Source organism: Zootermopsis nevadensis, unplaced genomic scaffold, assembly GCF_977971745.1.
Source record: "Zootermopsis nevadensis isolate Lab colony 2312 unplaced genomic scaffold, Znev_1.0 Znev_ptg000029l, whole genome shotgun sequence".
NCBI classification, from domain to species: domain Eukaryota; kingdom Metazoa; phylum Arthropoda; class Insecta; order Blattodea; family Termopsidae; genus Zootermopsis; species Zootermopsis nevadensis.
The window spans coordinates 12,533,275-12,554,718 of record NW_028259161.1 but is presented as its reverse complement, the minus strand read 5'-3'; the positions used below and the strand labels follow the sequence as shown (position 1 = coordinate 12,554,718).

The following is a 21,444-nucleotide window of genomic DNA, read 5'->3' as shown; positions in this document are numbered from 1 at the left end:
GCCGAAAACAGAAGAAAAATTCTGTAGGCCTAATATTCAGTACGACACAGGCACTAAAAGAAATTGAAAAGTACGTAGGTAGTCTAGTAATGTTTCTAGCTGTAATGAACAGCAGCGATCCTCGGACCACCGGTTGACATACACTAATGTAGTTTACTGTACACGTATTTCATTTTTTTAAACTGAATGCTGTATTGTGTAACTGGGGACTGCTCTTCTGACGACGATGATAAATTTTATATTAGCTACTTTGTCTTTGAGTCAGTTTTCCCGTTTTCTCCGTTCTGTTATAGTTCAATCAAACAACGTATGTTTTATTTCCAAATAACAAAGTTTTGTTAGAAAGAAATTTGTCATAAAAGCCTGTTAATTTAATCATTTACAAGTAAAGTAACTACTGTTACTTTGAATCAAAAGATTTGTTACCAAATGATGTATGGATTAATAACAATTAAGTGTCATACTAAACGTGTTATTTCCTTAACAGCCGCAGTTTTAAGTATAACGAGACCTCATACATAAACCAGATCTTAGATTTCAAACAGCGTTAATGCATGTGATTTATTCGAATGTTACCAACGCGCTGATATAACCTCCTAGCTTACAGAGCCCAACTGAGAGTAACAATCATTACTTTAATTAGAGTATGGTTAGTTATTTTCTTGTCACATACAAACCATGTAGTGAAATTTCAGTTATCGCGTCTTTTGCCTATAAACGGGTTAGTAAGTCCGTCAATACATCCATCCGTCCTCGCACATCAACAGCGCTAGATCTAGAATATTTCCACTATTCGAAAGGAAAAAGATTTCCTGCGTGTAAACACAGAATCTCGATATTGCTAATGAATAGAAAAAGAAGACATTAGAAACAGAACAGCTGATGGTTGTGTTCCAGTCGGTACTAACTCCTCCACTTTACAGAGACTCCAGTTGGCCTACGACTATAAATAACACTGCATACGTATACACAGCTTCTTCGTTGTTTTACGGTTCTGCTTCTCAAACACTTCAGACGTCAGATGGATCAATGAATTGTTTCCCAGAATTTCCATTGTCCCATTCTTCATGCAAACTGACAAAAGACATAACAAGTCTATCTGAAATCGATTGAAAACACACCGCACGTATTTATCACGATCAGCGTCGCATTTGAACAGCAGACAGATTTTGTTCGTTGTTTTTCCAAGTCCCTTCAAGCAAAATACTTTAAAAACAGGACCGACCGTGATTACACCCTTCTACATCGAGCAGTATTAGAGCATGTTCATAAAACGCAAATACTTTACAGGAATCTCTCACAATTTGGTCATAAATCTTCATTTACACCTATTTTATAAAAAGTGCTGTTAAGTGAGTAAACCATGAACTGAGATTAAAACATCTGACCGCAAATCCTTTAATACGGAAAATTGCAAGGCAGACGATATACCTTGATGCCAAAATTTGTTTTTTTAATTTGACTATGAAAGGCAATCTTTTAAGTGAGATAAAATTGCACGAACAAATCTGAAGGAAGAGTAAATCTATTTTATCACGACCCGTTCGTACACCAGCCAGAAGCTCTGCGAGTGGTATTTATACGTTTCGACGATAACGCCAAACTATTTACAGTTATCGTTAGAGACAAATTTTGAAAAGTTTAGTTGTCACGTGACACATTTTTGGTTGAGAAGAATTTAGGATGTGTCTGTTTTAAGCTCTAGTGTTATTGTAGCGTCGCGATTTCATGATCCTTGGCTCCGCGTGCGTGCGACGAAACAAATCCAACCTTGGGGGGAAAATGTACCGCTGTTCAATTTCTTCATTTTAGCTTCAAGTTTGGAAGCGTGTAGGAGCAAACTTGCGGCAGTCGGAATACATTCCAGGAAAATAACGAGGGAAGAATCATCAATTGATTCACCAGCAAAAGACAGCAACTAGCAATGCAACTGGCAAACTCGTGGCTGTCTACAAAAGCCGTTTCGAGGCAGTCAGAGCTGAGAGCTGAGAGCTGAGTGCTGATTCGAGTGATTATCATATAAAGAGATTATAAGACTAGATATGTCAGTAACACGTTCAACTGTAGTTTCAAGACTCACCAAATTGTCACTAGCGAAGTTTTTGTGGGGGCTGGCAGCCGCGTAGAAGTCCTGGTCTTCCAAACTGTAGTCACTGTACAGCGAGTCCAAGTCCATGGCTGGGACAGCTGAAACAATTACAATTGAACAGTTCATTGCGCTGACAACCTTTGTTTTAAGTATACAGATTGCTCGGTTATCAGTGGCAGTACAATTGGATTATGGGCACCGATGCAAATATACGTAACGCCACCCCAAACCATTAGCTATATTCATGTAAATCGCTAGCAAAGCTTCTGGTGTAATTTGAAGTTCTCACTGCCATAAAGATGTCGATCATCGTCTCCTGGGTTCTGACGCCGTGTAGTCTTGACTGAATGTTCAGAATATCTGGCACATGACCAAAAGGAGTTTACAAAACGAGAAGCACTTCGTATACTTCAGTCCCTTGCTCAGTTTCGCTAGAGTTCTTAAACAGAAATGCTGTGAATTCTCGGAATGCATAGCCACAGGTGGAATTCATAAATCTGTAAAGGAGTTTGGCATAAGCACGGCGTTGAGACGTCAGGATAAAGCATAAAGACAGATAATACGATGAATTCTCACACATTAGTGGCTACCAAAAGCAAGCAATCGCGTGTTCAACACAACTGATTAGGGCGATGATGTCCAAGAACATGCAAGCTGTCATATTACTCAAAGATTATCAGTAAACTGCTTTATACATACTGGTTGACTCCTGTAAATTCATTCTTCACAGCTGTCTTTAACAGAAACATTAACCAACTCTATTTCACTATTCTAAGTGTTTTCTAATTTACTGTAATTGATAAGAATGACAAGTATCTTAAACAGAAACATGGCTATCTTTTGGGTTGTAGCGCCGTGTAGTCTGGTAGAAATTCACAGACGTTTCAGAGGTCCTTCCTGCCTCAATCATCAGGGCGATGATGGTGGCAGCAAGGACCTCTAAAACGTTGGTAAACTGCTACCAAACTATATGGTGCTACAACCAAGAAGACAGCCATCTTAGAGAGATACCTAACTATCACAAGTTATATCCCACGCGCGTATTGGTCTCTTTTCATTACGTCCTATACATGAACGAAATATGAGGCGCATGTGAGCAAATGAGATCGTAATGAAGAATGGAAATAGAAAACAACACATGGAATCGATCAGTGGACCTGACTGAGAACCGAGAAATATAGAAACATAAAGAAGTTTTAGAGAAAAGAGACAAAGTTCGATAAGCACTTCATGTGAAGTCAACCTTTACATTACATCTATATGAATCAAAATTAAATTCTGCCGACAACATTCAACGGAGACCCTAGTATCAAATTTAATTTAAATCCATTCAGTGGAGATGAAACATCCGATAAAGGGACGAACGAACACAACATACTCTTTATACTGCCACTATGTGAACTTCATGCAAACTACGCAGAACGAGAACCCGTCACACCTGCTGGTCGAACGCAGTGTCCCTTCGTCTCGGCGTAATTCTGCTTAATTTACGACGCTGCATTTACACTTAATCCAGACTGAACTTGTTGACGGATTACCTGTCAACAGTCATTTGTGAGATTTGAGGTTCTCGTGGCGATGTGAAAAAATACGTCTGTCTTCCGGGGAACAGTTTAGTCTGGTAGATACTGACATACGTTTCGGAGAAAATTGTCGTTGTCGTCATCATCATCAGAGTGGTGAATTCATTGCGCAGATCAGTATACATCACATTAAAATTAAATTAAATCCGTGACGTAAGAGCTCCAGAGAGCCAAAGCCGACTAGCTTGACTGCTGGCCTCACGTTCACATGCCTAAGCAGAGGTGAACGATCATCCAACCACATACAGGGTGACGTGTGGTCAGCACGACGAACCCCCAGCCATTGCTAGTTTTCATGACCGGATTACGCTACTCATTGTAGCTCCCCAATTTCCTCACGATGCTGGGTTGGCACCGGTCCCATACACTGGTCGAAAGCTCATGAGAAAATTTATTCTCCCCCGAGACTCGAACCAGCGCACATGCACATCACATTACACGGCGCTATATCCCGGAAGACATCCATCTTCAACCTTAAATTGTGTTTAATTCTGTGATTAGGAGATCATCTCAAAATCGAAGACAGAAAGTATGAGATACCAATCTGTTATTATTTCTGCCGATTATATCCAAATCATCGATTCTATTTCCGAACGGCAAATCCGTTCTCTCTGGTAAATCGTTAGAACTACCATGAACAAATCAATATTTTATCAAACACCGGCCCTTTTAATGGAGTGGCCTGGAAGCTTCGGTTACACAAAGTGGCATTATTAATCCCACGCAACAGAAGCCGTTTTAGCAAACAGTCGCTTAGCGGGCCAAGAAAGTCTTATTTAACCCAAATAGTAATTACCGAGTTCACATGGGCACATAACTGGCCCCTCTCTGGAACCAGATAAATCCACTCCATCATCATCATCATCATTTAAAAAAACACTTTAAAATATACCCAAATATTCCTCTATGGTCCTCCGTCAAAAATTCTGTAGTCGGTGCATTTCTCATTTACCCGATGCCCCATACGTACTGCACTCGCTGCCCATCATTCTAATATTATTTGTTAATAGAACAAATCATAAAGTTACTTATTATGCAGTTTTATCCAAGCCCCTGCCACTTCGCCTCTCTCAGGTACAAATATTCTTCCACTCAGCACCCAACTGTCAAACACAGTCTACGCAATTCAATTCTAAAGGGTTTTGACGTCGGTAGATTACACTTAAAATTATTCGTTGTCAGGACAGGACCTGTACTCAGGTGATATGTTGAGATAGTTGGACGACATATATTGTCCAGTGACAGAGACTAGCTCTATCTAAGGTACCCAACAGAGTAGGTACCTCTCACCTGAAGACGGGGACAGAACCAGCCTCCGAAACGTCGTGGGTTTTAAAGAATAGACGATGGAAAAAGTGCTGACAACGAATAATTTTAAGTTCAATCTTTTCCGAATTCGAAAGACCAAGTTTCACAAAGACACAAAACAACAGGTACATACAAGCATAAATTTTTGTATATTGTTATTATTACTATTATAACGAACAACAGTTCTTTTGCTAAAATAGCATCAAACCCGGAAATTTGAGAAGAAACACAATTCTTATCGTCGATTAGGTTATTGCTGCGACATAAGTTCTAAGAAAAAGCTATCTGAAACGTGTTATTGATTTTGCACTATTTACTTACGGCTGACAACTTCAGATTCAAATACACAACACCCACAAAACAGCAACAACAGCTTGAGACTTCATTTGCAGACTTTCTTTAAAAAAAAGTAATATACATATGAGGGTGGTTCGATATGAACCTGTCCGGGGTCGATTTCACGTCTACCGAGTTCACTGAAACAAAATCACCTCCCGCATTCACATGCTGAGTCACCAAGAGCTAGGACGGCGCCTTTCTCGAAGGATTCCGAAAGTATACTGCTGTTAATAGTTGCGAACAGCTTGCTTCGTTTGTAGGGTTTGGCTAGAATCGGCATCCTTTGAATGCCTGTTTCAGTGGCCCAAAGATGAGGGCACTGCAGAAGATGAGGAATGTAATATTTTCTAGACTGTCCCATGCCCGTCCGTTTAACATACACACAAACGTTCGTCATGTCAACTAACTGACGCCTTTTCCAACATTTCTAATGGAATCCTGGGATAGCACAACCCAACGCTCGCCACTGGCATGCCCCGCGTGGGTTACTGTTGAACTACCCTCATACATTTTAGTTCATGCATTCGTGTTATCAACTATAACGTCTACACTATTGTATGTCGCCTACATATTTCAAGAGTGGGAGGAGATGTTTAATACACTCTTTATATGACACGAGGTGGAAAGGACGTCGCCTCATTTGCAGCAATAGTAATCGCTGTCGTCACGAAGTACCTTCATCACCAGAGAAGTCTATTAACAAAGACTTGCGTTTATACGAGGAAACAGATACTATAACTTCGGCAGCTGAACCCGGAGGTTATTCACAGATAAACAGACCTTGGAAAAGTACCATCAACCTTCTATCACCACAGCTCACACTGTTCCAAAGATCCATCTCAAAAGTGCCCTCTCATTCATCTTCGTGGTCTTAAAAAGTGGAAGATTTTTCAAGACGTTTCCCCGCCAAAATTTTGAACTTATTCTTGTCTCCCCCAATTCAGCACGTTTAGCCTGTACCAACCGCCCTAATTTCAGCAGCCTAGAAAGAGCCTGTTGGGTGATCTGTGTAAATCGCGAAGTTCCTTATATGATCCTCCAATATCTTTTGTATTTCATCCCTCTTGGGACAAAAAAGTTCGTTTCAGACACAACGGTTCCATTTTCGGCACGGATAGGTCCAGACCGTCACTGGAGACCACGCTGCCTCCTGTTCAATGGGCACTGCGGGTTTTCTCCCCGTTTGTACAGCGGCCTAGGCGTCCAATTGACTATTCACCTCCATCCAGTACCCAGGTTAAGATTGCGCGCAACATACTTCCACTCGCTTAGAGTTTGGCGTGCCTCTTAATTAAGTACAGGGACAACTTATAATTTACATTTTCTTGAAAGTATAAGACCGATTGGTCTTCGAGTAGTCTTTTCCCTTCACCCCCCCCCCCCACCAAATTGCACGAAATTCAGATATTTCAAAGCCTGCAGCATGTTCCGCCCATTTCATCTGCCTTGATATCATTATCCCAATAATATATGATGAAGAGTACAAATTATGGATCTCCTTATGCAGTTTTCTTGAGCCTTCTGTTAGTTCTTTCTTTTTGGATCTAAATATTCTCCCGAGCGCCGTATTCTCAACCCCCTCAATACGTGTTCCCGTAATGTGACAGACAAAGTTTTATTATTATTATTATTATTACATCGGTTAAAAACGTCTGTCGACGTCTTCCGATTCCCCATTTCCATTCATCTTTTATTCGTCTTTGGGCGTTTCACACCCATAAAACGACGGATAAATACGTTACATTCCGAATAATACACAACACGAACAGAGTTTTTAATTGCAGCATTTATATAATAGATGCATACTCAATACGCAGTTTTATTGCACAGGCCTTGTGCAATATACACTGCCTTCCTTCCTCTGCATTGTACTCGTAAGATAATGGTCTGCTATAAGGTGCTGTGTATGATTCTCTTGTGCTGCGCGCGAGTCACGTTGTTATACGACGACGCGGAATTCTTTTCACCAACACAGACCCGTATAAAAGGACCAACACACATTCAACTGTATGGTCGATTTGCGAATGTATAACAAAATTTTACTTTTAACAGCTGATTTTTAAAATTCTCCCCATAATAAAATCATAGACACGCCAGTCGACTTCACCGGTCTACATATTACGTAGGCAGCACCAGCACTAACAAATCAGTGCAACGATTTCCCCTTCTCGCACATGCACTGTTGCCCCACTAACTGCAGATTTTTCTACTCAAGACATGACCTTGCACAAGGATAAATATTATTTAAATGTTAGATTAGTTCTGCTCAGAAAGAAGTTGCACAATATCAGATCCAGATAGATGCAGCGAACTGGGTTACCTAGTATGAGAAGAAACAACTTGATATACAGGGTGTTTCTAAATGATGCGCCAGAAATTACTGGGAAGCTTCAGGGTGTCCATATGAATCAAAAATGTTCCAATGAACACAGGCCAGGAAATACATCTCTAAAAGCTACAGAGGATAAATGTTCAAAAATCTCGAAAACGAGAAATGCTTGGGTGAGGAAGAATTTACTTTTCTTTTCAGATTTTACAACAAATGTCGAAACGCTCATGGAGGACATTTCAATCACTGTTTATTTCGAAAGTCACACGAAACTCATAACTGATAAAGCAGGTGATACAAAAATTGACCACTGAATTTTAAACTTCTGCTCCGTGGAATTCGTTGCTTTGTCTCAATTACACTAGTCGACTATGCGTTGTCAAGTTTCATCGGTAAAGTCCAGAAGTATCAGCACTCAAATTTAGCAGAAACTCTAAAATAACACGTGAATTCCGGGCCTGAAACTCGGCTGTTGTGAGCGAGATATTCGTTGTTTTTTCCGTCACTCCGGTAAAATACTAGGATATTGCATCAGACTACAAGAGCTTTCGCCCACATTACGCCAGTCTCACAATTCGTTATCATCCTGAATGTCTATACATTACGTAACCTCTACAGCTAATAGAGAATCAAAACACACCCACACTGAAATCGGTATTGAAAGTACACATGGGTTGACGGTCACAAAATTCCAATCAATATCCCTGTGCAGCTGGAACTTTCTCGTCTGGTAAAAATATATGTATTTTTTAACCAGAAAGTCTTATTAACCATGTCAAAAGGGCGTCTTCAGATTGCGGATAGAGGAGGCATCTAAATATTGACAGTTACGAATATAATATCAAAGCAGATGCGGACAGCTGACACAGGGTGGTCCTCCAGATTGGGGTTAAGAACGGTCAGCATGTCGCAAAATGTTCACATTGGGCCTCGGACTTGGGACAGAATCTTTTGAAAGAAGTAAGCAACGGAAAATGGATGCGAGATTTAGATCTTAAATTTTCAGTTTCTTTTGAAAACAGAATTAGATAAAATATTAGTTAGATTTGATGGATACACAGGGTGTTAGATGGAATACGGGTGGCATTGGACTGGCAAACGACTATACATTCTTCTATGGGAATGGAAATGCTAAGTAATTCTTGCGGACAGACTTTTCGTACAAAAGGGAAACATGTCAACAGTCAAAAGGACAACGTTTGTTAGAGAATGGATGGCAAAAATTTATACAAAAATATGAGGCAGTTTGGGTTGAATTACTGTTCTGAATGTGCACGTACCAACCGAAGATAAAAATTAACAGGTTTATGAGGCACCAGGGAACATATTCGATCAACTCCCCAAGTGTCATATGAAAATGTTGTTAGCAGATGTCAATGCAAATGGGGGGGGGGGAGATATATGATGAAAATGACAAATATGGAGTCAACTTTCCCACAGAATAAAATCTAATTGTCAATAGTACCTACAATGTTTCAACATCGTAAAAGTCATAAAAAAATCGAACTTCTGATGGAGAAACAATCATATTGATCACGTCTTGACAGACAGAAGACAGCAATCAATGACTCTGTTAGATGGGGCTAACTGTGATAATGACCAGTATTTGGTGGTTGCAAAAAAGACGAGTAACGCAAAGTTACAACAATGTAGAAGCTAGGAACAGAATCAGATCAAATTCTCAAGGAGGTCTGCAGATTTGGAAAACTTGATGATAATACGGGTATCAACATGGTTTTAAAAGTGTTAAGGAGAAACCCGAAACTTGAGCGAAGGAGAGTCTAAACATTGGGTCACCGAGACTTAAAGCAGCATAAACTACAGTTTGACGCAGAATGTTGAAAATCATAACATAAACGCAAGCAGCGAAATTGCAGTGGTTACAGAATCCAAATCAAATGAAAGGAGAAGTAAGGCGTGAAGCTAGTATAAAAAAGATGGGATATCTGAAGGACGAAATTAATGAGCTTGAAACAAAACTGTAAGAACAAGAACAAAGAATGTCAGAGCTATCAGCTACGTGCAAAACTGTATCCAACATTCTTCTGACAAAGCTAACTCCACACGTAGATGAAATTATCGGTGATTAATAGTGTTTATTTCGACGTAATCAATCACTCATCAGATTTCTGTATTCATCAGATACTGGAGAAAGAGTGGGATTATAATGGGACAACAGATCAGCCATTTACATGTAGACTTAAAGAAAACCTGATTCAGTTAGGAGGGAATTTAAAATTGAACGTTATTGAAGAATTCCTCATACCAATGAAATCAGTTGGACAAATTCTGATGTATTTAAATTAAACCTATAGTAAAGTCCGCAAAAGGAAAATGGTTTAAAACAAGAAGATGCCGCTTATGTTAATTTACTGGGTGAAAACATAAATATAATACACAAAAACACAGAAGGTTTACTGGATGATTAGTAAGGACGTTGGTCTGACATTAACGTAGAGGAAACAAAGAATATATTCATGTCTCATCACCAAACTACAGGACAAAATCATTCCACAAAGGCAGATAAAAAATTCTTTAAATATGTGGCAAAGTTAAAATCTTTGGGGACGAAAATAACAAACGAAAATTTCATTCACTATTAAATTACGACCAAGCTGAATGTGGGGAATGCTTGTACCACGCACTTTAAAATCTTTTGTCTGCTATAAAAACGTTTAGATTAAAATATATAGAAAAATAACATGGTTGTTTAGCAAGGGCGCAAAACTTGGGCTTACGTGAAGAACACAGATTACGGTCAAATAAGAACACCTAAGACGGATGAAGTGACAAAACTGCGTTATGAGGAGTTCCATATGATACTGGGATGATAAAATCAAGAAGGATGAGATGGTCAGCGCGTGTAGCACGCACGGGAATTTAAGAAATTCACACAGCATTTTGGTTAGACAGCCCGAAGGAAAAAGCACTCGAAGACCTCCGCGAAGAAGGGAAGGTGATATTGAACTGTATCTTAGGGAAATTTATCTGCCCCAGGACAGAGACCGTTTGTCGGCTCCTGTGAACACGATAATGAACATTTTGGTTCCATAAAAGGCGGGAAATTTAATGAGCAGCTGAGCGCACATTAGCTTCTCAAGAAGCATTCTGCTCCATGGAACTACTTTAGTTAGTTAGTTACTTATACATGAAAGTATTATGTACGTGTTCACATCACCAGTCCAATCTAACTGTCTATGGATGGTTTCGAAGTCTTTCCTTGACGTTCTCCGCCCAATATCTGGTATGCGTTTCTCATTTCCCTCTTGTGTGCTACATACCCCGCCAATCTAACCACTATTGAGTTAATCATCCCAAGAACGTCAAATAAAGAGCAGAAATTACTAAATTCTTCCTGTCCTCTCCTCAGCACTGCTTTCAAACACACTCATTCTACCCTCTTCCCTCAGTTTTGTGAGACGCTGGGTCGAATAAATTCTCAGTATCTGTTTACCTTCACGGAACTGTGGCGAATAGAAATCCATATTAGCGACTCGTTTCGCACAGCACAAACATCACCAAGCTCAAGGTATGACTGAAAGAAACTGAGAAGAAAAGATAAGAAGATTATCTTATCTGCTTTGCTAGAAGACGTCTCAACAAATACTCTCATGGATGCTACAGGTACACTTGTATCTTCCAGGTTAATAAATCGATGATACATACACACGTCCCTACTTTTATCTTTCAGATTTCAGTTTACTAACCAACATCTATAGCAGGGGTTTTCAATCAGCTATATGCTATTTATTGTAATACAGTACGCCCCGGAGCCGGTCTGGACGCAGAGGCTGTAGGAAAAATGTTCTGCCCCGTCGGAGATCGAACCCAATCGTCCAGCCCGTAGCTAGTAACTATACTGACTGAGTTATCATGGTTTCCCCATTTCGGTATGATGAACCAAAATATCAGACCAAAAGCAAAGCCTATACACGAACCTTAACTAAGAAAGGAAGTTTTATCAGTTGAAACCTAGCATCTTGTATTTTAATATCGTTGTATTATTTACACAAAATATTTCAAACAGATATTTTAGATTATAAAACGACTGAAAAATGCCAGGAAAATACCTATATGGTTTAGATGAACCAAGCTGAAGTAAACAAGTTATAAAATATTTCAACGTTTTTATACATTTCAATATATTAAACTCACCCTCGTCCAAAAAAACGTACCCTACACTACTAATGAAATTGCACTGTATCTTTGTTCTAAGTTCAAAACGTGGGCATTTTAAATTAAAACAGGACAGCACTGGTAAGGCCTGCATTACATCAGTCAAATTCTCTGCGGATTTAACTACGGAATTACGGAAACTATGATGCTGGCGAAGAAAGGAGATCACAGAATCGTTCATCTACTGTTTATAATTGAAAGAAGGCAAGTTTATAGGGCTCGTGTGATGTCTGGCGGTCCCGTGCACCAACATTATGGTATCGGTAAGCGTCTATTGAAGAATGGGGGAAAAAAGCAGGAAAATATTTTAAACAAATGTGACGGACAACAGAACGTTTTCCGAGGCTCGTTAATTAGGACACTGAACCTGCTGCTCTGGGTGTGTTTTCAGTCTAGCAGAACAGGTTTTGTGCCAGCCACAGCTATTCTGTGCAACTTACACGCGTTTTGGAGTTGTGTGTAAGGTTCGATTGAGTCCTTGAGACACGTGTAACGACATTAGCCCCCACAGACCTCAGAGATAACTTATTTTATCAACGGCGGACAAAGTTCTGTTCAACCTGGATAAAGGTAACACCTATGTATGTTCTTGAAGGCGAAAGCACAACAGAGCATTCAAAATAAATGTTCCTTCTGTGCAGAAAGGAAGGAAAGTAGTTCTTTGCCCAGAATTGAAGGATAATAACGAGGATTCCCAGGATATTCGTTAGTGTTACTAATAAATCGCCGGCCGCAGTGGCCACGCGCTCTGAGGCACGGTCCTCGTGCTCCTGGCCGCTGGGACCGTGGGTTCGAGTCCCACTCAAGGCACGGATGTTTGTCCGCGTCTCCTCTTCTAGTCTGGTTGTTAACGACTGGCCACGGAAGGCAAGGCGAAACCACCGTGGTATCTTCGCTAGTAAATCCCTGTAATGGGGGGCAAACCAATCCTAGGATTGACGACTAAAAAAAACTAAGACATAACCGCTCACCTGGTGCCTTTTTGAAACCACCAACTAGTTACTAAGATTATTTTTCCATTTGAAATCTGAAACTTTAGTCCCAATGTTTACAAAGGAGGAATCCAACCAATGCATAAACCAACTTTACATTACACGCACGTTTTATCAAAACCGATCTGTGTCGTTGTCATACGACAGAGGACATCCAAGGGTGTTCAGTCCACAGCAAGTTTCCAAGATACTGCAGATCAAGATAAACGTTTTTGTATAATGCAGTCTTTCCACGGGGTCAGCACTTATTTCAATAACTCACTTAGGGTTAACTGCACATCGCTCCATTCTGCAAACGATTTCCTTTGAAATGAGCCAAATAAAAACAAAGATAATGAATGTGAGATTTGGGGTTCTCCAGGCGGTGAAGACAATGGTCTTACGGGTTGTTTCGCAACGCGATCGCCCTGATGATGGAGGCAGCAAGGACCTCTGAAACATACACGGCCGTCTTCTGACTCAGCCGTGAAAAACCTCAAAACCTACAACACACGGCTTCCTGCTTCAGCCTTGAAGAAACGTTAGTGCCGTGTCTGTGTCTACCTACAGATTCACACGGGGTTACAACGAGAAGATCAACATCGACAGAGATAAAGAAGTTCTTTCTTGCCCTACTCAAACATCTTCCAAAAATTTCCTTTTCTGTATTGGCCTAATTCCATCGCAACTCTGCTGGTTCTAATTGAGGTCGAAGGCCCGTTATTGACAGACTGCGGGTTGTTCCATCTTTTATGCTGAATCACAGGGCGTTTCCATTGTTCATCACTTGTTATTTTGAACACTTTTATGTCTACTTTTGCGTCTTTTTTTAAAATAAATTAAAAATGCGACCCACACGGCTCCCCCGAAGATCGACTTTGAGCAGTCCTCATGTTTCAATTGCGACTGGCTACAGACTGGACGACCGGGGTTCGATCCCCGACGCGGGCAGAGGACTTTTTTTCCTCTGGCCTCTGCGTCCAGGCCGACTCTGAGGCCCACCCAGCCTTCTATCCAATGGGTACGGGGGTCCTTTACCTGGGGGTAAAGCGCGGCCGGAACGTGACCTCCTCTATCCCCCAGGCGCCTACATGGCGTATAGTGGGACAGCTTGACTTTACCTACACGGCTCCCCCGAAGATCGACTTTAAGCAGTCCTCATGTTTGAACTGTGCGCCCTGATCTTACAGGCAACCGTCGTTCATGTAGCCCCTGACAGACAAACAATGGCAACACAATTACAGTTGTAGCTGAAAACATAGACTCCATATTCTATTACACCACGAAACTTGTGTCCTGTACGTGTTATTAACCTTGTCACTACCAGATGGAGGTCAGTGGCGGACGATCCCCCCCCCCCCCCCCCCCCAGGATACAATCCCAGTACCCACTGATAGGAAGATGGGTGAACTTCAGAGCCGGTCTAGACATTTTGGTGTCACCTAGTCCCTAACCTAGTCATTGAATTGACAAACCTACCTCAACTCCCAGTGAAATGTGGAGAGATGAGAAATACATTTTGGTCGGAAACAGGAAGTGAAGAGACCACTTTTGAAGAATCGGCGTATGTGAGAGGATAGTATTAAAATTTATCTCAAAGATATTGTTCATAATAGTGTGGACTGGATTAATCTGGCTCCGGATACAGTCCAGTGTATTTGGTAATAAACCTTGAAGTTCCATATAGAGCAATAATTTCTTGACTAGCTGCTCAATCCAGTGCCCACGTGATTAAGCCACAGCTTCACAGCGGGGTTCTCCAGAGATCGAGTGTCAAAGACAGCGTGGCCTTGACCTGCCTCCAGATGGACCTCACAGTTCTCACAACCTTGCCGGGAGCTGTTTCTCATTAGAGACTAGTGCTACTGGTCTGCCATCTATCACTGAATGGCGGCATTATTAACATCGGCGAACTAGACTTTCGGAAATTCTATTATGACTGATTCTTTTACCATTTAACTACTCTGTTTCAAATACGGAAGTTTTTCGTATCGATTAAGAAATGACATGGACGATAAACTTGAAAACAGGTGGGAAGGAAGCGGCCGGCAGCCATCTCGCCATTAGCACAAAGGGTTAAATAAAAATAATTAAAACTGATTTCTGACGACTTAATCGATATTCGATCAGTAGACTTCCCCGATATGAAGCATAAATGCTAGCCGATGCATCGTAAGGTTCAGTAAAAGAAAGACAACTGAAAGTAGGCACTTTTGGCTCTTGGTGGAACCAACGCTTGCATGCTGGATGCAAGGTAATGTCACAAAATATGCTACATTTGTGTTCAGGTTCCAACGCACAACAAAACTTTTTTTTAACGCCATTAATCTGTTAGGATTTTGTTCAAATTATGTTCACCCCACTGTGAAAATATCGGTACCTCGCTCGGAGCTAACGTCTCTCTACTCAACGCTCAGATAACTGTCATAGTTCGTTTCTTTCAAATAAAGGAAGCAACAGGTATGTAGATCAGGTGCACACAGTCTCCACAATGCAGTTGCCCGATTTTAAAATTTAAATTTAGGTTTTTGTTTTAAGCATGACACACATTTTAACACAAGAGTCTTTTGCGATCCGAGTGACATCTGAAAACATGTTTCGTTAATGCCGCCAGTATTTGGCACTACTTATCGCCTTTAGCAACTGCTCAGTTTACTTGAGACAGGAGATTCCCTAGGAACGTTCGTCGCTTCCAACAAGTCCCCACAGAGTTACAACCCAAAAGACAAACATCGACAGACCATCACGATTGAAGTCCGGAACAATGGTAATGTGTAAGAATACAACTCTAATTCCGTTGGGACGTGAGAGAGCGAAAAAAAAACTTGAATCACGATAAAAAAAGGTCTGTAACATACCTGACAATGACAAGCGTTCACATGATGTACCAGAGTTCAGATCTGCGAATCGACAAGGCACGTTAAACTATTCATTGCGCAAAATCTGCGGGCGGATTCTGCCACGACCGACAGCCTTCTGAAATGATCGACATTTCGGCACGATTTGACCGCGTTTTTGCATCATTTCCACTTCTATCATAACTAATTCAGACTGACCTCAGATTGCCACGCCCTTCCAAAACTGCCACTCCAAGTCCTCCCAGGGACCTGCGAGGGAGGGAGTAAACTAACCAAAGAAAAAAAAAGATACATAGCCTCCACACTGCTTGCCAGCTGCTGCAGAGGGAGATGCAATGTTGCCACGCTACAGCCATCCCCAACGGTCACTTTTTGTATTTCAGCCTTGAGTGTTTCTTAAGACAATAAGGCACCACGGACGTTCATTTCTCACCCGAATTTCAAAGACAATGATTTACAGAGGCCAGAAATCAGAGGCTCCCGTAAATACGCATTTCACGGCGTTATTCGGTTTTTCAAATGAACTTGCAAGGGAAGACCCAATTGTCCGGGTTGGCTGGGAAACAAATTTTCTTGGGTGACAGAAATCCTGGTTCATCCGCACAAATGAAAGACAAAGATGCACGTAAGTATATCTACAAAAGTACACTACTACTGAAATGTTTAAATATTTACTAATAACAGTAAGAATTTGTCATTATAAAATTGAATACAGTACATACAACATTTAAAAAGAATATTCCAAAGGAAAGGAAAAAGTTCTATTGCAGTAAACTTAAGGTCTTAGCAATAATTGATTTATGTTAATACGTCAAATAAAATGCCTTTGTTGTATTTATTCCTGTATTTTTGAACATGCTAACTTTTACAGCAGATTTTCTAAATTAATTTTTAATTTTCGTTTAAACCTGATAAAACCCGGTTAATCCGCCCCAGGATAAACAGGATTCTACTATATTGTGCGTTATCATTCATATAGATTCTTCGATCAAACACGCTCCCGCCGACTGACAATAGTGTCAAAGGAGATTTCGGCCAGATCCGACAGCACAATTGTAATTTTTAAAAGCAACCGACAACCGACTGACAAGCCAAGAGACGTCCAGATGAAGAATACTAGACTTGTCTGTAGTACTCTGTGAAACTTGGATTACGCATCGAACATGGAACATAAATTCAGCAACTCGTGTCTCGTCTGCACAAACAAACAAGACCGTAACAGCAACATTTAAATTTCGTTCTAAATCTTTTATTTATGTATTTTTCTTGGCTTTACGTAACTGCGCTTTCAGTTGCTCGATTTATATTATTCTGAATGATAATACGTTTACTGCAAAATATTGTACACGACGACACCTGTGCTGCCATGCTTTCCCGCTCGTCCCGGACTAGCATTCCCCTCCCATCGTGTCTTGATATTGTTTTTGTTGAGGAAGCAATTAGGCAAAAATAACAAATCATACAAAAATTAAAACCAGCTTTAAAAATCAGACGTGCCTACCATCGTATTCCAGTCACAAATGCTGTGATTAATGCTCAAAAAGTGATTTATTAATCTTGAATCAGCTCTCCATTCTCGAGAAACTGAAGTGTCAAAATAAAACTCTACCCATCACAAATTCCAGAACTGACCATTTTAACCGAACCAAGTTTCAAGGTCTCTACAAAAGAAAAGGATTGTGGGTTCGATTCTCTTTCGGTGCATGGAGTTCGATAGCGTTTTCTATGTTGCCAAGTGTAGGCAGAGGCCTTGCGATTGTCAGTTGTTATATCTCCCGTCCATGAATCCTAGCCTCTTTAGCAATCTTGAAGAAGATCCATTCGGGACGTACTGCAAAAATAGCTGTAGTATCTCCGAAGCCTCACCTTACGTTGTTACAAAGTTATTTTGGCCTCTTACTGGATAAACCGTGTCAATTCTGTGGCGCCCACAGCTGTGGTATCAGAAATAAATAATTTCACTCCACGAAGACTGAGCCTCCAACACACGACATGGTTCTGTGACCCACTGGTGACCCTCACAGAGAAAAAAAAACACGTTTAAATTCTAACCTTATTCTCGGCAGAATAATTTTACTGCAGTCTGAAAGACAGTTGATATGCACTTGATAGTCAGATGCATGTTCCAGCAGCTTCGACAGCAACGCATTCTTAGGCCAGGCGGAGAAAAGCAGCCACTGTCTTACTCATCACTAATTTATAGACACGGGGAGGGGGGGGGGGACATTCAACAAGTTGTACGAGTGATTGTTGACGCACAATAACAACAACAGACAGACGGTATAATAATAAAGTGGAGACTCCATACGACAAAGGCAAACACTCCCCACTTCACACAACAACAGAGTAAGGGTCTGTCTGTTTCATACCTGTAATCTGGTATAGTGTTTGTCAGCGCATGAAGATGACTGATGCTAGAAAATCTCAATCTACCGCCTGCGAGGTCGAAGAAACAACTACAGATGACGTCGCGTAAAGCAGTAGGTTGATACCAACGTTTCGGAGAAAGACGCCGTCTTCATCTTCTGGGCCCTTATCACCAGTGACAACCTCAAAACGCATAAGAAAACATTCGCGTCTCTAAACGTGTGATGCAGTGAGAGCATGTAAGGCTTCCTCCTACAGGCCTCCGGTGCTACTGGCCAATTACATCCTCTGTCCTTTGGTGCAAGAACGTTTATTATCACAGCCACCCATATTGTTACTCGTGTCTTATCTGCCCCACAACAAATATCACGCACGACTAAGGTATTTGCTTCCCCTCCTGTATCATAACAGAACCTCATCTTGACCCGACAGACCTCACAATTATCGAGACTGTAATCCAAACACCTTCATTGTGTTCTCATGTCAGACAACTACAGCGTGTCCCACTTAACGTAAAACCAGACACGCAGCGTGCTGCAGCAGCGGCGAGCGAACTACCTGGAAATGAGTTAGTCAACGCAGCGCAAGATCATCGCATGCCAGTAGGTGGTTTCTTTAGGGTTTCGTGGGACACTCTACATTTGAAAAACAATTTATAGACATACTAAAAAAACTCTATAACGCCCCTGCGAAGTAATTCAGCCTTTTTCATAAGAGATAAAGTTGCATTGTGCCCAAGCACCGGTGTATTAAATGGTGCACGGGATACAGAGAAATGCCCAAAACTCGACGCACTGAAGACGTCGACAGCAGTCTGAATTGGGTGAAATGGTCAGCTTCGCACTTCGATCGCTTTCACTTATTCGTGTTTCTCGCACAAAGAGAGCCCGAAGCTAGTCACTTCACATAGGTCTAGCTATCAGTAAACCAGACTAAAGCGTCGAACGATGGGATAATTACTGAGCAATAAATTAAAAAGGATGGAAAGTAAGCAAACGATCATGGCCTAATTTGAGGTTGGCCCAATGTCACAGAGTTTTCCTGGAGGATATGAGGTAAATGAAAAACCTCAGTCAGGATACCGATCTACTCGTGAAGATCTGAATCCGGGACATCCCGAACGTGATGCAGATGTCCTAACCACTTGGCCGTGACGTTCGGTTTGAGCTATTCTTGATAACATTTTTTGGTTGAAAATTCACGACAACGTGAACTAATCGTGGAGCAGACGAGCGAAACCAAAAGATATCATTTCGGAGACCTAAGCACAGAAGCGAGGATAATAGTAAAACGGATCTCAAAAGTAGACTGTGACAATGTGGAAGGGATTTATCTGGGTCAGAACAGGAACCAGTGGTGGACTCAGGTGAATATTAAAATGAACCTTAGGGTTCCACAGAAGACGAAGATTCATCAGGATTGTCGGTCTCGAAACAGAGACCTCAAACTTCTGTCAGAGATCATGAATACATAACCACGCTTCTTCTACGAAAAACGCACGACTGAAATAAATCTGGATGTGCAACAAAATAATAAGAAAATCGTTCCTTATAAATGGTGAGATGAAGATTTGCTCTCAACAAAAGGGCATTTGAGAATAAATGCATGTTCCCACGAAAGAAAAACTGCGTAGGTTGAATAAGGGTCGGCTAGGAGGATAAAGGCCATCTCCCTTTACTTTACATGATGCTTACAACATCAATTAAATCTTGTTTTAATCCTCTGCAAACAGAGATAACTAACCGCTTCAACAGCCTACTTACATGTATCACAGGGAGTGAGTGGAGTTCGCATAACTGAATAAGATTCAAGTCTGTCAGATGCAGAATGTGCAAGTTTTCGTGTTGCGATTAAACACTCGAAGCGTCTTTTATGCCGCTCGATTTGGCGTGTGTGGGTTCCATCTTAAGATATGCAAAATAAAGCTTTTCCACAATTCAACACAGACCAAGGGAAAGCCGGTGCACATTACAACAAATTTCAGATTTCATTTGTTCTCGGTAGTATTTAGCGATTAAACTAGAACTCCTTTGGTATATTAATCACGTATACTTTGTGGACATACTGCCCCGCTAGTGGGGCATGTTGTAACACTTAATATGTAGCTTCATGACTAGCATATTTACAGTGGTCTGTTGTTGAATGGAGTGTTCTGAAACTAAACATGCACGTGTTTCCTAAATTCGTGGATCAAATACGATTTCCTCCGCAGTCTTTTCAAAATTTATAAACAAAAATCTTCCATCGAATTTAAAAAATTATGTACTTTGTGTCTTCGAAGTATTTAAGTCATTAATTGCAGGTCTGCATTTTGAAACAACTCTGATAGCGAACTGGGTTACTTTACAGCAACTGCGGGGCCAGTAACAAATTTTGCAATCTGCCACGACGTCACTCCTGCGGACTGAGCCGATTGCCTTACGCAAATTATAGACGACGGGAAGGAGGAGAAGAAGAAGAAAATCACACGTATCACGGTCCATTCACATTGATTTAGCGAGGGTCAATATAACAATAATAATCATCATCCTTGTGTTGTAAATTAGCTGTTCAACTGGTACACTGTTAGAAATGTAGGTCCACAGGTTGAAAACATGTAACCGACCGTCTCGGTCGAGGTCCAGGGTTCAAATCTCCGCTCGGAGACGACTATCTTGATAGGGTTTATGGTTTTATTCAGCCACTTCAGGCAAATTCTGGGGTAGTGTATCATTAAATTAGGCCACACTCGTTCCCTTTCACGACACTTTCATGGACTCCCATTTGCATTATTAAAACTTGAAACCTATACGTGGGCCAACATGATTCTGCTGGTACCTACTGCTGTTATTATTAGAAACTGGTTATTACTGACCCCATCTCAAAGAGAAAAAACTGCTCTTTGAGGACTGCAGGTCGGAAAATTATGGGTCTACACTTCGCATATAACGTACTCGAGGGAACTGAGACACTTTCAAAAATTGGGCTCTTCAAACAAGGCTGTGCCATAGCTCAGGAGGTTAGCAGCGGGCTTCTCATAGCGAACGCCCGGGTTCGCGCCCAGTTCAGTCCACGTTGGACTTACGTCGTAATAGGACAGGTGTTTCTCTGGGTCCTTTGGCTGTCCTCGGATTCACTCATGCTGTCTTATCTGGAGGAATAAACAGTGGGCCCGTTAGCGGCCCACTTCCACAGACAGTCTCAGGCTCTCCGCATTGCAGCAACAGCAATACATGTGGAGGTAGCGTACAGACCCACAGAAGTACCACGGTCTAACAGGTCAGAATCTTCACACGCAGTTCGAGCCGGCTCGGCGTATTTTAAAGAGACCGCGGGTTGGAGAGAATCGCGAGAAAACAAACCTACAGCATTCCACAACTGGTAACAGAGGATTGTCTGTCTCTGTAGCCTGATACTGCAGTTATTCTGATGGGGTTCAGATGCT

General features: G+C 41.2%; 1 protein-coding gene across 5 annotated transcripts in view; it reads right to left on the bottom strand.

The window, feature by feature from the left end:
• Window positions 1–21,444, bottom strand: part of pnt (ETS transcription factor pointed) — a 331,267-nt gene that overhangs the window by 304,034 nt on the left and 5,789 nt on the right. The window contains exons 1-2 of one of the 5 annotated variants that reach the window (XM_087357922.1): window positions 11,103–11,169; window positions 2,081–2,187 (exon numbers count right to left, since the gene is read on the bottom strand). In XM_087357922.1, the coding sequence (XP_087214048.1) occupies window positions 2,081–2,187; window positions 11,103–11,133 (138 nt within the window). In that variant the 5' untranslated portion in view covers window positions 11,134–11,169. Of the gene's footprint in view, window positions 1–2,080; window positions 2,188–11,102; window positions 11,170–21,444 lie in introns of those variants that run through there. The other 4 variants (XM_087357923.1, XM_087357920.1, XM_087357921.1 and 1 more) reach the window with 4 other exon arrangements.